Raw genomic sequence first — 15,241 nt, 5'->3', positions numbered from 1 at the left:
AAACACAGGAATTTAAAACACCAACAGGGAAATATCTCCTGTAAAAAGAGCAGCATGCCATTTACACATCTAATGTACAAACATCCCAGTGTCTGCTGGCTAATCAGTTCTCAAAAATCTTTGCTTTGGCATATAATAACTAAACCCTACTAGAAGCAAAATGGCTCTACTGCAGCATGGAATACACTTATTATGTTTTGGGACTTTTGCTTTCTCCAAGAGGAGTTAATATGTCTCCATTGCTTAATTTATCTTTTTGCACCTTTTAAAACACAGACATGAATTCTAGAATCTTTTAAAATTCACAGATATTCAGTTGGGTCTGAAGTTATATTTATCTTGCATACTTAATACAGTATTCATTTCTTCAAGAGGAGACTGTCAATGAACTCTATGTATTCTCTTTCTGAGGAAAGGTAAATTCTAAGATGACACAATACTTTTGGCTTCAGCATTTACAGAATTGTAAGAAGCAAAAGAAAAATAGAAAGATATCTACTACTTCACATGAGTTAGTTATTACCCATCCCAAAATTTCCAATTAAAGGGATTATAAGAAATATTTAAAGCTTTACAGCTCAGAACTGGTGAGTTTTGAAGAATCTTCACTGTTCAGAACCTTCTCAAAATACTCATCTATTTTACCTGTATGATCTGTCTTATGACCTCCTAATAGATCATAGTGGACTCAACTTTTAAACCTTTTTGATGCTGAGGTCACTTATTTTCATGTTTTTCCCTTGAGAAATTTCTAATTTCAAACTTACAAAAATATAATTCACTTTGGGATTCTTAGTTCTCTCTTAAATTTGGTTACTAGGGGAAAACAAACTGTAAAAGAGTATGAACATATAAATTTAATTTCCTTAGGAAATCAGGTTAAGAAAATGAAAACTGGAAAAAGAACACACTATCACTATTAAAGGATAGTGAATTTTCAGAATTCTACAAATAAAAATGGAGTGATAGCACTGGAAAAAATGGTAAGTGGTTTGAACGAGTCCTGAGACACCAATGTGTTGCACAAGAAGCAGCTTGAAAAAAAGATGAAAAATAAAGAAAGAAATTATAAAGGCACTGAAATGCTGTCCTTAATCAAGCCTAGGAATGGAATGAGACAAATGATCAGGAAACCTGGAGCAGGGTTCAGAAACATCTACATTTTTTGCCATAAATTAAATTTAGCTATAACATGTTGATTTCTTGTTTGTTTTTGTTGCTGCAATCTTCCTATAAATGTTGACTAGAAAGTAGCATGAGCATTAAGCTCTATGTGTTATAAAATATTTTCTTAACTGACCAGTTTATCACCTGAAAATATGTTAATCAGAAGAGATATGCAAACAAATTGAGTATTAACATCACAATAAAGCACACACTGAAGCCCAAAAGTAGGGAGACTTCTTTCAGGCAGAATTTATCTCTATTCTGAGCATCTGCACAATTTGTATCATACAGAAAATAACTGAAATGCAGAAAGGAATAACAAAAGAAGCAACAACAGAAATGTGAAAGAAATGAGAGATTAGGAAAGGGATAACCAGGAACTAGTAGTATGAAGGAACACTTTGTTATAAGTCAAGGTATCTTAGAAACAGTGCTCGGGTAGAATGAAAAGTATGCATATAAAATTTTATGTGATACAAAATGAAATTACAGGTCAAATTTTTACCAGGATGATCTTGATTCACATAAAGAATGAGAAATATAAATGAATGACAGCTGGAAAGAAGATCCTTGGGTGAACATATAAACTAGAGTATCCTTGAATGTCAAAAGGAAAAAAAAACTGGGTAAGAAACCACTTAGACAGAAGAATTCTGAGAATAGTAAATGGTTTGATAACCATGGCAATCTGAGTTGGGCTATAACTGACTGGAGACTGAGTTAGTCTTGACTATTCCCAGAATTCCACTGAGGGGAAAAGGTTTGTGTCATCTCCTATGCTGTTTTACCAACTGGACACAAACAACTCTAGGAAATTGCATAATGTTTCATTGGAAAAGTTCACAGAAATGTTTTTTTTGCCACGAAAGAAATGCCCTACAATTTCTTAAAGGCAAATGTCTGCTGTTTATTGAATACAGTAGGAAAATTATTTCCTTTGATCATCAGAGTAAACAGGAAAGCTTACCTGAAGTTCATTTTGTTTATGTTTGGTCTTAAAACTGATCCTTTAATTTTTTCAAGAGCTTCTTCTAACTGAAAAGCTGCTTTTGTCTGGACTGGAGAGATCAGAGCTAAGAAGACACAATGGGGGAAAAATTTTTTTAAATTGGAATATTTTACCATAAATGGTTTGGTTAAGTTGCTGAAGTTTGGGAGCCTAAATCCAGACAGTTACAATAAACACAGCAGTTTAGCATTATTAGACATGCAAGAGCACCTCAAGTTCCTCTGAAACAAAATCCCAGACTATTTACGTATTTAGAGTCACACATGTGTTCAACAGTTTTGCTATTTGCTTTTAAACTGCACTATTGAAATAATACAAGATTAAAAAAATCTAACTTCGCTTTCACATCATGATTATTCCACTCACGCACTAAGCCAATGTTATGGCTTGCAGATATTTTACAGAGGCCAAATTGTAATTTAATAATTGAACCAGTGGGGAAAGAAGAAGTCCAGACAGGCTCAATGTATTGCCACTTTCAAGTGACTAGAAGTAGGGTAGAGAGTAGCAGAGGCACAATTTCTATAAACCAAAACCAAGAGAAAAATTTGTGATTCCTTGTATTGCTACACAGTCTGGGCTGTCAGTAGAGCTATGAAGAAGCCCTCAGCCAGTACTGTTCTATTTTGTAATTTTAATCTGACATTTGATCTTGAAGTCAGAGACATTACCTCACAGCTGGCACAACTGCAGTTGGGAGAGTAAATCTGCTAAAGTATACCTAAGTAATAGACCATATCTTAAGCATTTGAACACTGGAAAGTTGACGGGAAATCAGACTTGGCCAATGCCGTTACAAACTCCTGCCAATCTGCACTGATTCCAAGAAAGCAGGAACTGAGCTGAAGTGATCATTGCTTCCCAGCAAGTGAACAGCTTAGAAAGTGGACTAATTCAGAAAAAAAGTTATGTACCACATTAATATAGCTTAGGAGTGCATTTACTTAATGATAAAAAAAATGCACATTTTTTAATATTTTGTAATCAAAGGTTCAAAGAGGGGATCATTAGCTTTCCTAGTAACTGTCAGTGGCCTTGTAACACCTCTCACCCAGCTGTGAAAGCACTGTACTGCAACCAATAAGGACACTGCAGTCAAAAAAGTGGGGAAAACCCAGGAAGTCACAATACCTCAAAGAGGTCATGTACTTACTGTGACTGGAATATGGTGAAATATCTCACAATACAGTTTTTATTTCCCATACCCAATTGTCCTATGTATCAGATCTGAGCTTCTTGTTAGTGGTCTTGCTTTTGTGAATTCAGTTATTTGAATGAAGTTAATTGTTCTGTTTACTAATAGAAAAGACTAATGGCCTCCAGAGGTCCCCTCCAATTTTAACTATTCTCTGATCCTGTGAATATAAAAACACTTGTATTGTGAATAATAGTTAATTTTTAATTGACAAACCCGTTTGTTTGTGTGGAGACAAGGACTGATGAGCATGCTGAAACTTAGCAGTTGCCTCCTGAAATTTAATTTTCCTCTGCTGCAGAACTTGTTCTCTAAATCTTTGTTCTTTCGCTTCTTCTTCCTTCTGTCTTTCTTCAAAGGCTCTGTATTTAAGAAGCAAAAGTAGATCATTCCTATGTTTATGAATTACATTTACCAAAATATTAGTAATTTACTTGCTTATCATTTTTACCAAACTTACCATTTTAGTACAAAAGCTTGCTTGTCCATAAATTAAATGCTATTAACTTCAGCACACCCAGATTTTTAGAATTTGTGGAATGTAAATAGGACAGAGAGTGGTGAAGAAATTATTTTTATTTTTTAGCCTCAACCAGGGATTTGATTGTTTTTTATATGTGAATTAACATGCAGACTCGACCAGTTCTTGTCACCAATGTGACTTTTACAACAGCCTTTACATTACCAGTGTAATGTAAAGTGTAAGTGTAAGTGTATCACAGTGAGCAGATCAGTAGGAAGGTTAATTATAAATGCTCTTTGCATGCTTTTCATAAGTTTTTGGGGAAATTAACAGTTTAAAAGTTATTTTAAAATAACACAAACGACTACAGCTTTTATCTATAAATATGCAAAAGTAGGTATCAAGTCATAGCTGTTAAGAATCTTCCTGAAAGACAATCAGTTTTGCAGCACAAAATGGGATAAGACAGTAAGTAACATGAAACTCTAACTGACAATATCTGTTATTATTAAAAAATATGTTAAATGTATCCTCTCACTGGATGGAAAACAAAGCAGGCTGTAGTCAAAAACAACCATCATCACAAAAGTTTCCTTCAGTGGGCATGAGCTTCATGAAGCTATGTGGAACCTTTTCTCCTGCTGACAGAATCATCAAGTTTTACTTACAAACCAGCTCCCTGAGTGAAATATACCCAGAATATTTACTGGCACTGTGCCTGTGTAGGCAAGTCATATTTAATGGTTTTTAACTAAAAGAGGGTAGATTCAGACTAGATATGAGGAATGAATTTTTTACAGTGAGGGTGATGAAACACTGGAGCAGGGCACCCAGAGAGGTTGTAGATGCCACATCCCTGGAAACATTCTATTCTAAAAGCAGTAATACTATAAAAGTAATGGTCTTCACGTGAAATTTCAAAAGCCTGCCATGCAAAGACCACTACAGCTGGGAGCTTCCCATCTGTGTATTAGAAATGTGATTGAACAGGTCACTAGTACACTAAGTAGGATCTCCCTCTAGCCAGCATTAGTGGAAAGAAATGTTTAGCCACATGTTCTTTGTTTCTCTCATCACAATAAGATACCTCCCCATAATCTAATCACTAGGAGTTGCTTCATAGTTCTTGCTTAATGGAGCAAAGCTGCTACGTCACAGAGCTACTCCTTAACTCAAGCTATTTAAATTTATTCTTCCCTTTGCTTTTCAGGGAAAAAGTTAAAACTGGAATATTCAACTTGACCCTCTCTAGTGTCTCTTCAAAGTGATGACTGACTGATCTTCTGTGAAAACAAGCACAAAAAATTTTTTTAAATAGGTACTTTTTATTTTAGAAAGCTTAAAGGCTGTAATTGCACAATAGTAAAAAAACAGAAAAACTGCCAACTAATTCCCAAGTACACACTTATACAGGAATATCCACTTTAATCCACTTGGAAGCCAAAGCATAGCAGACAGAGACAAAGAACTTTCACTATTTTGAAAACTCATACATACATAGCTGTCAAAACATGCTAGAACTGAAAAGAACTATAGTTCATTGTCCACTTTCAGTATTCCTGAATTTCATTCACATTAAAATCTAATACAGAATTCTGCAATTTTATCTTGACTAAATGAGAATCACAAGAGAGGAAACAGACTTGCTTATCCTCCTAAGTACTTAAACACATTCTTCTTGGTGCCCTTTAATATCTCTAGAAGCTGGACAAGAAGCCTTTAGTTGAACCGTAGTTAAATTCAGACATGTGGGAAATTCTACAACTTTACACCTGGAGTAATTCCAGTGAATAACTCCAAAAAGGAAAAAAAGTCAATTTCAACAGAGTATTTTTTTTTTTGTATTATTTTGAATATGACTTAGCTGCATTCTTCCACATTTCTAATAAGGAGTATTAAAGAGAGGACTGTTGTTCCATATAGCTGGGAATGAGCAAGTCCAAATGCTGATGCAAGAGGTCTTTTTCAGAACAGCTCATCATGATCACAATTGGTTTGGATTAAGACAAGAAGGAGAAAAAAGGATCTTATTTGAATGTAAGGAAATGCATTAAAGTTATTCAGCGAAGCCTTATTAACTTCTTGACCTGGCAGAATGTAAATTGTAACACCCAGGTGCATTATGTAAAATAAATAATTTCAAAAGTACACATTTACATCTCACAGAAAAACAGTTAAAGCAAATGTTTGCTCATGCACACTCCTTAAGCCACCAACTTAAGTTCATATCACAGATGTAACATTGGCAAAATAGTATGGCTTTAAGATGGATAGTTAGCAGAAGAATTTCCTGACTGGTGTTTTTTTAACCCAATTTTTCTGTCTACTATAAACAAACCAGTGGAGCAGCAATTTTTGAAATGGCTGCCAAAATATTTATGGAGAATTTGGAATACGAAACTTAAAATACTTAGCTGTCTCACATATACAGACATTATGTGGAAGGCATTTTTATGTTAAAAACAGTATGACTAGATGGTGGAACTACTTCCTGGATAATTTTATTAAATTGTCTTCACAGTGAAGTGATAGATGCTACATTCCCAGGTGGACTAAATTCTTACTACTGCCTTGGATGAAAATGATACTTAAAAAAGGAATATATACAGTGTGTATGGAATGCTATGAAATGAACCTTTGATACTGAGTTGTTATTATTCTTTCATTGCTATATCATGTTGCAAAACAGTGCAAACTAATTTTAAAATTGAGGTAGGGAGATATTTGTACTGTTAAAGACTAAAGTAGGATTGAGAAAAGGCTAGAATGCAGTTTCACACTCAAAATTCCCTTCATGGGCAAGCAGGAAGCAATCTTATGTCCTCAAAAAGATCTGTGGGCATTACCCAAAAAACAACTTTTTATCTGAGACACTTACCAAGACCAGGAACACATATTAAATGTATTTGTCCATCTTCTTTGATTATTGCATTGTGAATACAAAAAGACAGCCCAAAACTGGTTCAAGAACTTCTGAATGATGAACCCTTACAGTACTGTACGGGTTCACAGAGGCTGTCCTGCAAAATGCCCCAAAGATCCACAGGAGGGATGCCTGCACTATGTATCAGTTGTCACAATCCAAGTCTTGTTCATAGGCAAAACCCAAGAACACTTCATATAGTCAAGCTTTTTTTTTTTTTTTTTTTTTTTGTTAGCATAATTCAAATCTTAAGAGTCCAAGTATTATCAATCCAGAATTGTTATGAAAAATAATAATACTCTCAGAATATATCTATACAGAAAAAGGCTCAATAATAGTGATAAACCAGTTTGAACTGTTATTCTTGCACTGAGTTTCTATCCCTTGCAGTTTCATTCTGGTTGTGCTGGAGTGTTAGGGTGAACTGGCAGCATCTGGAGTCCCTTCAGCAGGACCAACAGCATCTTCATGTAAATGCTTTCTTCTCCCTTATCTTAGGATCTACTTGGAGTAATTTTTATATTTGCTAATACACTTTTAAACCTCTGCTCTATCATTGTCAATCTGTATCTCCACAGTACCTCCAAATATTCCATACATGGTGCCCTTACATGTTACATACTATTCCTCTCCTCTCCTCTCCTCTCCTCTCCTCTCCTCTCCTCTCCTCTCCTCTCCTCTCCTCTCCTCTCCTCTCCTCTCCTCTCCTCTCCTCTCCTCTCCTCTCCTCTCCTCTCCTCTCCTCTCCTCTCCTCTCCTCTCCTCTCCTCTCCTCTCCTCTCCTCTCCTCTCCTCTCCTCTCCTCTCCTCTCCTCTCCTCTCCTCTCAAGCTAGGTTTGTCAGACCTAATTCTGCATTTCCTTAGCTGACTATTGGTGACTATAGCCAAGGGATATCCAGTGCCAAGCCTGTGTGCCATCTCTTACCATCCCCTGCCTGTACTCCTTCCTCCATGCCACGTCCTGCACCTCCAGTCTTCAAAGCCTACGCTACTGTAACAGGCCTTTATTTCTCTATACTGCTTCATTGTTTCAGAGTCAAAAATATCTCATTCTCTGCATAGAATAACTGCTTCTTACTGCTATCTATATAAAAATATGGTCATACAATAAAAAGATAAACAAAGGCAAAATAAATTAGCCACAGACACCTGGTCTTTCAGAGAAATTGCTGTTACAGCTAAACCAAGAAAAACAAAGCTGCTGTCAGGTCAAGAAAAGTTCAAAGAGAGCAAGCTTGGCAAGCATCTTTTCCAAGGCCTTGCAAATTCAGCACAATCCTGTAGCCCATTATCAGAAATGGCAATACTGCATTTCAAGTCCACATGGTTACAGTGATCACCCACTTTTCACAGTTCCATTCTAATGTAGAAAGGAATACAAAATTCTTAACCCTCTGCTCTCTCTGTTTACCAAGTGCTGACATTGTTCTTGTATTTCTAGCTATAGGTTGCTTTTCATTCTCTAACAACAAAACTGATGAATGATTTAAAGAGCTTTTATTAAATAATCAATGTTAATCAGCCAGTAGGTGGAGCACAGAGCTTGTGCATATGTTGAAAATAAAGTATTACAGAAAGAACAATAGATTGGGATTAAATTGGAAACCGATATGGATTTCCTTCCCCAATTTCAACAGATGGATTAGCTATTTCAAGGTAATTCAAAATGCTGAACCAAGATAACTGTAAGGTTTATTTTAAAATGCACACAGACAATTGCATTTCCAGAATGAACCAGCTACTGGTATACAGCAACATCAGAGTAAAATGGGATGCACATTTTGCACTGAGCAGTAACAGCATGAAGTCTACAGTCCCCAACAAAACTGACAGCAGTGTGTTATAGAAACATAAAATATGATATCCTGTTCATTTACAACAAGTATGTACTTAGTCAGTTGCTCTTATTTCCAGAATACTGTTATTTAAACAAAATATCTGCCAGCTACTGCCCCAGAGAATATCTGATTCTTAATCTGATCTTGAAATTGCAACTTCATGTATCAGTGAGACAATAAAGAAATTACTTTCTTGATACTCAGGCAACCTCTATAAACTGTAGGCTAGGATCTTTTTGCTGTGTTGAATTATTGCTGTTAACACAAAACTAAGGAGCTTGGTCAGTACAAGAGATGCCAAAACACAGATGACATCAGGGGGGTTGAAAAAACATCTGTGATTTAACTGACTGAGACTTTTACTTCCAAAGCTATTCTTGCTCTTTGTGAGCAAGTAATGTTTTTGTCTTTTACTACTAAACCAATTAACAGCTTCTAGAAGATGAGTATTTTCAATGTATTTTAGAAGTATTTACAACAAATCAAAAGTAGACTGTCAGGGAAAATTTCATTACAAGTACATATAGAAAAGGTTCAAAACAGACCTCAACCTGCAAGAATCTTGCACATACATATGCAGGACTGATTAGCTCAAAAAGTGCATTGGTACAACCTTGTTTAGAGGAGGTCTGGTGGTGGGTCCTGAAAAAAAAACCACAAAGAAAAACCCACAAAAAAGTTTTCCTCCATAAAGTAATATGAAGAAAATGAACCCAAATGACACAAGATCAAGGAGAGAGCAGAAACTCTCCTATATCTTTACTAGTGCTTCTTCCTAAAGGGAATTCAGTGTTTTTACTTTCTTAGTAGAAAGTTTATAAACTTAAGGTTGACACTAAATTTGGTTAAGCTTGATCAACTTCATAAAACTCTACAAAGAAATGACAGTCCTGTAGATGAGAGGAGAGCAGTAAGTATTGTCTATTTGGACATTACTAAGGCTGCTGGTACTGTCTCCCCTACAATCCTCATAAATGAGATGCTGCTGTACAGGCTGAATTAGTAGAGTGAGGTGGAATGTGAATGGTCTGAACGGTCAGGCCCAGAGGGTGGTGATTACTGACACAAAGTCCTGAGGCTGGTGCAGAGTGGTGAACCCTAGAAGTCAGTACTGGGCCAAACCCTCTAACATCTTCATTAAACACAGAAAAATAGAATAATTTGGGTTAGAAAAGACCTCTAGGATCATCAACCCCAACAACAAACTCAGCCAAGTCCACCACTAAACCATGTCTTGAAGTATACCACATGCAACCACTCCAATGGGTAGCCTTTTCCAATGCTTGTCAACCCTTTTCATGAAGAAAATTTTCCTAGTATCCAAACTAAACCTCCCCTGGTACAATGTGAGGCCATTTCCTCTCATGCTGTAGCACTTGTAATTTGAGAGAAGGGACCAACCTTACTGCAAAGGTCAGTGGTCTCCTGAACTGCACTAGGCAAAGCTGAGCTCTAGCCAGGCCACAGCAGAGGGACTGTGTCCAGCTCTGGGCTCCTCAGTACAAGAGAAATGGACACACTGGAGACAGTCCAATAAAGGGCCACAGAGGTGATGAAGGGACGGGGGAATCTCTCTAGGAGGAAAGGCTGAAAGATCTGGGACTGTTCAGCCTGGAGAAGGCTCAAAGGAATCTTATTAATGTCTTTAAACACCTGAAAGGAAGGTGCAAAGAGTAGAAAGCCAGGGTGTCTTCAGTGATGCCTGCTGACAGGACCAAACTGAGACACAGATGTTTCCTTTGGAATATCAGGAAACACTTTTTTTTTTTGGTAAGGATGACAGCACTGACATATTGCCCTGAGAGGTTGTGGCTCCATTTTTGGAGAAGCTCAAAAGCTATTCCTGTCCAACCAGCTCTAGGTTGCCCTTTCTGACTGGAGGTGTTCAACCAGGTAACTTCAAGAGGTCACTTTCAACCTCAACCATTCTATGCAAAGGTTACAAGTAGAATATGACTGTCACACTTCACACTCTCCATATAAAAAATGCAAAAGATACAAATTCTCTTTTGAAATCATACACTAGTGCCAAGAATAACTCCTGGTACACGCCTGTAAGCCCTGGCAGGGACAATTTCAGGTGGAGCTTAAGAAGGTCATGCTACCCTTGAGAACCATCATTGTATCTAACACCTTTACATGTGTAAGAATGCTAATGGAACTTGGTTCATATAGACTTGAGACATGACCTGAGGGTTGATCAATCAATTCCTACCTGCATAACTGCCAGGAAAAAAAATATTTACATTCAAGAAACTTTATTTTCAAATTACTTTCTTGCACATATGCAGTGACCCTTAATTTTTAATGATATATGTCACAGCTTATAACATTGTATGTACTTTGCTAACATTTCTACCTTTCTAACATTTCTACCTTTCTAACATTAAACAACTCACTCCTTTTCAGTTATTAGGAGAAAACTTGTTACCACAGATTTCCATTTGAACTGCTTATTGTGCTAATAATGATGCCATTCTCAATTATCACAAATTGAAACGACTTCATTTTATGAATACCGTACCTAAATTTTTAAGAGGCTCACCTGAGGAACTTGGATTTATACTGTGTTTCTTAAGGATGCAATGAAATACATATGGAAATGTATTTATGTATCCATGAGTATTACTTTAACTACACCAGTCTGTCAAAAATATGCAGGCTGTCTGGTATTTGCTTTTACTTTAGAGTATAATATTTCAAGACCAGTAATACAATAAACAGTGTTCATCTGAGATGTGTAGCATTACAGTGGTTCTGTTCCAGAAAATGAAATTAGGTATTTAATTGTTCAACTGAGACTCAGTTTATTATCTGCAAAGGTTGTGGGTTGCACTCTGTCTTTAATTGCTCACAGGTGATTGTATCTCCTCTTCCATTTTTCTTTACATTTCAAAAAGTATGTTGATAGCACATGCTGTTAGGCTAAAATGGTAATATAAACAACATATACCACCTCTCCTATGAGTTATGAACATATGCCAATAAGTAAACATCATACAACAGAAGTCATCTGATAGGGGAACTGTGGGGCAGAAGCATTAATGAGTCAAAAAGAGGCAGAGGAACCTGGTCTGAGGCTGGGGGCTTGCAAGGAGGAACCCATCTGCCTCTCCAGTACACTCAGCTGAGCCCCCTGTATGTGTGAGCACCACCTCAGTACGAGGGAAAAGACCTCTATGCCCATTAAACTACTTACAGCACTTCACTGAGACATTTCAGTGCATAATTTACTTAATCCGTTTGTCACAGAATATGTCATGGCTTTGCATTCTCATGTACGCAGATGACAAACTATGCAAAGCTCTGTTTAAAATGTCAGTGCAAAATAACTTTATTATAAGTATAATCTTGTACAAGAAAAATGTTGCTTTGTGTTTATTGGGAAGTGGGAGCACAAAGCCTCGCCACCAAGGGGAGGCTGTGCAGCTGTTATGCCATGCAGACAGAAAAGCACACACTTCAGAAGGCAACAACTGCCTTCTGCTGGCCCACGCTGTACAGCTGAGTGCATTTTTCATACATCCATCAAAGCTAATAAAACACTAGAAATGCAGATCAGAGCCACAAGACAAAAGTGCTACTTACCTTTAGTTTATATGAGATGTGACTACGGTGAGTTTCCAAAAATTAGGGAGTAAATAGAATATTGCTCTTTTTAGACTTTATTTGTCCTACAGCAAGAAACTGGGTTGGTGAAACTTTTCAGCTTACATTTGTCTAGGCCAAAGCAGTGAGCTATTTATCAAAGTAAACATGAAAATAGTAGAGATATATAGATCTGTCTCAAGGTTTTCACTCTTTTTGCTTTGCTTTTCTCTTTTCTTTTACAATTCTCCATTTATTAAAGGAACCCTAGTTACTTACCTTCTTCTTCTGTTTGTCTCCATCAAATATTTCATTGCCTTGCTCCGATGTATTTTTTGATCCTCTTTCAATACTCGACGTTCCTCTTGTAAATCCTGTTCAAAATGAAATATTAAATCCCTATCCCTAAGAGTGTGTTAAGGACAATAGAAACTGGATAGAACAGCTCATTAAAGACAGAATAGCCCGTGTGATTGATCTTGTATAGAGCAGGTCCCATAATTATATGTTACAGTCATAACTAATTATGCTCATCCAGACAAAAAACGTAATTGCATATTACTTTTTAAAGGGATTTTAGGAGAGGCTTTGCACTCATCTTTCATACCACCAGCTGAAAAACCCCACCTTTATTATGTTCATTTGAAGGGATTTTTTGTGTAGTTATCTAAACCTGTAATATAAGGATGCTGGTATGACAGGTAAAATGCTAAATAGTAAACCCCCCCCACCCCTAAAGGATTACACTAAAATTGATTAACATCACTAAATGAAAGCTTCCCACAGAGCCAGATCAGTCCTGCACCAGTAGTTATTTAAGTAGCACTGTGCAGGCCGACCTTAAGAGTTTGTGTCAGTAGCTCTTACCACTAAAATTCAAAACTCAAGAACCTACAAGTTAGGATGGAAAACACTATTCCTACTGGCATCATCTCCTAGGATAGGGGAAAAAAGAAAACGCCGAACTTGTTTGAGAAGTCAGCTTTCCCCCGGCAGTTAAAACCCTCAGTGCACAAGTTTAATGCGAACAGAGCCGTGAGGCGGTCCTGGCCGCGGGGCAGGGCTGGGCTGGGCCATGGCGGCCCCGCCGCCCCCACGCAGCCCGGCCCCGAGAGCCGCCGGCCCGGCAAGGATACCCAGGGACGCTCGGCCGCCCTCCCGCACGCTCCTGCGGGGCCCCGGCCAGGAGCTGTCCCCTCGCCGCCTCGCCGGCCTTCCCGCCGAGCTCCATCCAGCGCCGGGTCAGCGCCGGGCCCGCCGCGCCGCTCTGCGCCTCGGCCCGGCCTCGTAGCAACCAACGACGCCGCTTCCTTCGCAACGGGGCGGGGGCGCGGCGCCGGGCGGCGTGCGGGGAGAGAGGGCTTGGCTGGATGGAATTTGCTGGGTTCCAGGCGGGCCCGGGGACAGGCGGGCCGGGACCCGCCTCGCCCGGCAGGGCCGTGTCCCTGCCCGTGCCGGGGCGGGAGCCACGCTTGGGAATCCGCGCCCTCCCCGCGTCCCGTCCCGTCCGGGACGGCGGGGCCGGACACCGTGACAGGGCTTTCCATCCTCTGCAGCGCTGTGCTTTATCGGGGAATGACCTTTAAAAGCTCCACACACACACGGGGCCGAGCGAACGCGGTCTCGTGGGCAAACACCGCCCCGGCCCCGCCTGCGGGTTTGCGGAGCTCTGCGGGGTGCGGAAATTACAATAACAACAACCCCCGAAGGATTTTTTTGTGCATTTTTTGATGCACAAAATGATGGATATTATAGAAACATATTAAAAAGTTCCTAAGTATAGTAGCACAAAGAGAAAACAAAAGAAACAAAAAAAACCCCCCCAGTGTGTTCTTAAGACTGCAAAACTTTTTTTTTTTTTTTTTTTTTTTTTTTTTTTTTTTTTTTTTTACATTTTATTTAAGCAAAGCAGGGTGTGTTGTCTTGGGATATTGCCCTGCTTTGGATGAGCTGTCAGCAACAGGCTAAATGCCTTGGTGATTTCCTGGCGAGACATTTCTTGGCTGGTGTATTTGAGCTTAAACCAATTCTTCCTTTTTTTTTTTTTTTTTTTTTTTTCCCTCAGTGTGCAGCTGTTCTATGTCTTTGACTAGGAAAGTAAAAATAGTACACTGAATTTGTAAAATGCTTCTCTCCACAGACCCCCTTCCCCACATTTGTAGTGCAGTTTAGGAAGTGGGTGTTGCTGTTAACATTTTACAGTCAAGATCAGTGGTGGTCAGGTTGCCAAATGTGTTTAATATTTATAGTATCCCAGTTACTGCAGTTGAAAAAATGACCCTAAAATGGAAGTCTTTCACCTCTAGTTCAGAAAACCAACCCCAAATTCACCACTTCATTGCCCCATCTGCTCTGTTGTGTTGCAGAAGAGGGAAAAGTTGTTGTCAATTTACCACTGTGTGCTTTTCAAGCCACACACACACATCTAAAATCCCAGTTTGCCTGATAAAATGTGCTGTTTCATTTAGGATGCACTAGAAGGCTTTGTGAGGATGGAGAACTGAGTCACAGGACTGAGGCAGAGCTGGGAAACAGCAGAATTTGGGCCCATGTCACACGTAGGAAGATTGAAGGTTGTGGTCAATGCATGCCACTGACAGAATTTGAGCTTCCTTAGATGGACTGAAAATTTTGATCTAACACAGCACAACTTGCAGCTTCACTTTAAGGTACCTTCTGGGATTCAGAACTAAATATGGTGTTTATATATATTTCTCTCTTTCTCTTGTTTACTTTTTTATTAAGTCTTCATAGTCCCCTTTTATGGTTATTGGATAATTTCTCCTCATGGGTAACCTCACATCTTTCAGACTATGGGACAAGAAGGTGACAAGCTGAGGGTCGTGTAATTTAAAAGTGTATGACTATTCTGGGGCAGCAAGAAACCTGATCTTAAATAGTTACAAAATAGAAGGTCCTGCTCTGGCAGCTGGTTTGAAAGAAGTTTCATAAATTTTACTTCAAGTTGGACAGTGATATTCGAGTGAAGGATAAGGATCATCTCTTAAAATTTTGTGAGATGGATTCTTAATTTATTACGTCTTATTTGAAGGCTGA

At 38.5% G+C, this 15,241-nt stretch overlaps 1 protein-coding gene across 1 annotated transcript in view; it reads right to left on the bottom strand.

Annotated features, from left to right (window-relative positions):
* CEP126 (centrosomal protein 126) overlaps positions 1 to 13,639 on the bottom strand; it is a 33,741-nt gene extending 20,102 nt beyond the window's left edge. Inside the window, 4 exon segments of the mRNA XM_056491622.1 lie at positions 2,135 to 2,240; positions 3,588 to 3,733; positions 12,464 to 12,589; positions 13,321 to 13,639. Of these exon segments, the coding sequence (XP_056347597.1) occupies positions 2,135 to 2,240; positions 3,588 to 3,733; positions 12,464 to 12,589; positions 13,321 to 13,415 (473 nt within the window). The 5' untranslated portion in view covers positions 13,416 to 13,639.
* Positions 13,640 to 15,241: the final 1,602 nt, after the last annotated feature.

The sequence above is a fragment of the Oenanthe melanoleuca genome, chromosome 1, assembly GCF_029582105.1.
Source record: "Oenanthe melanoleuca isolate GR-GAL-2019-014 chromosome 1, OMel1.0, whole genome shotgun sequence".
In the NCBI taxonomy this organism is placed as follows: domain Eukaryota; kingdom Metazoa; phylum Chordata; class Aves; order Passeriformes; family Muscicapidae; genus Oenanthe; species Oenanthe melanoleuca.
Note: the sequence above shows the minus strand (reverse complement) of the source record. Positions and strands in the feature narration are given on the sequence as shown.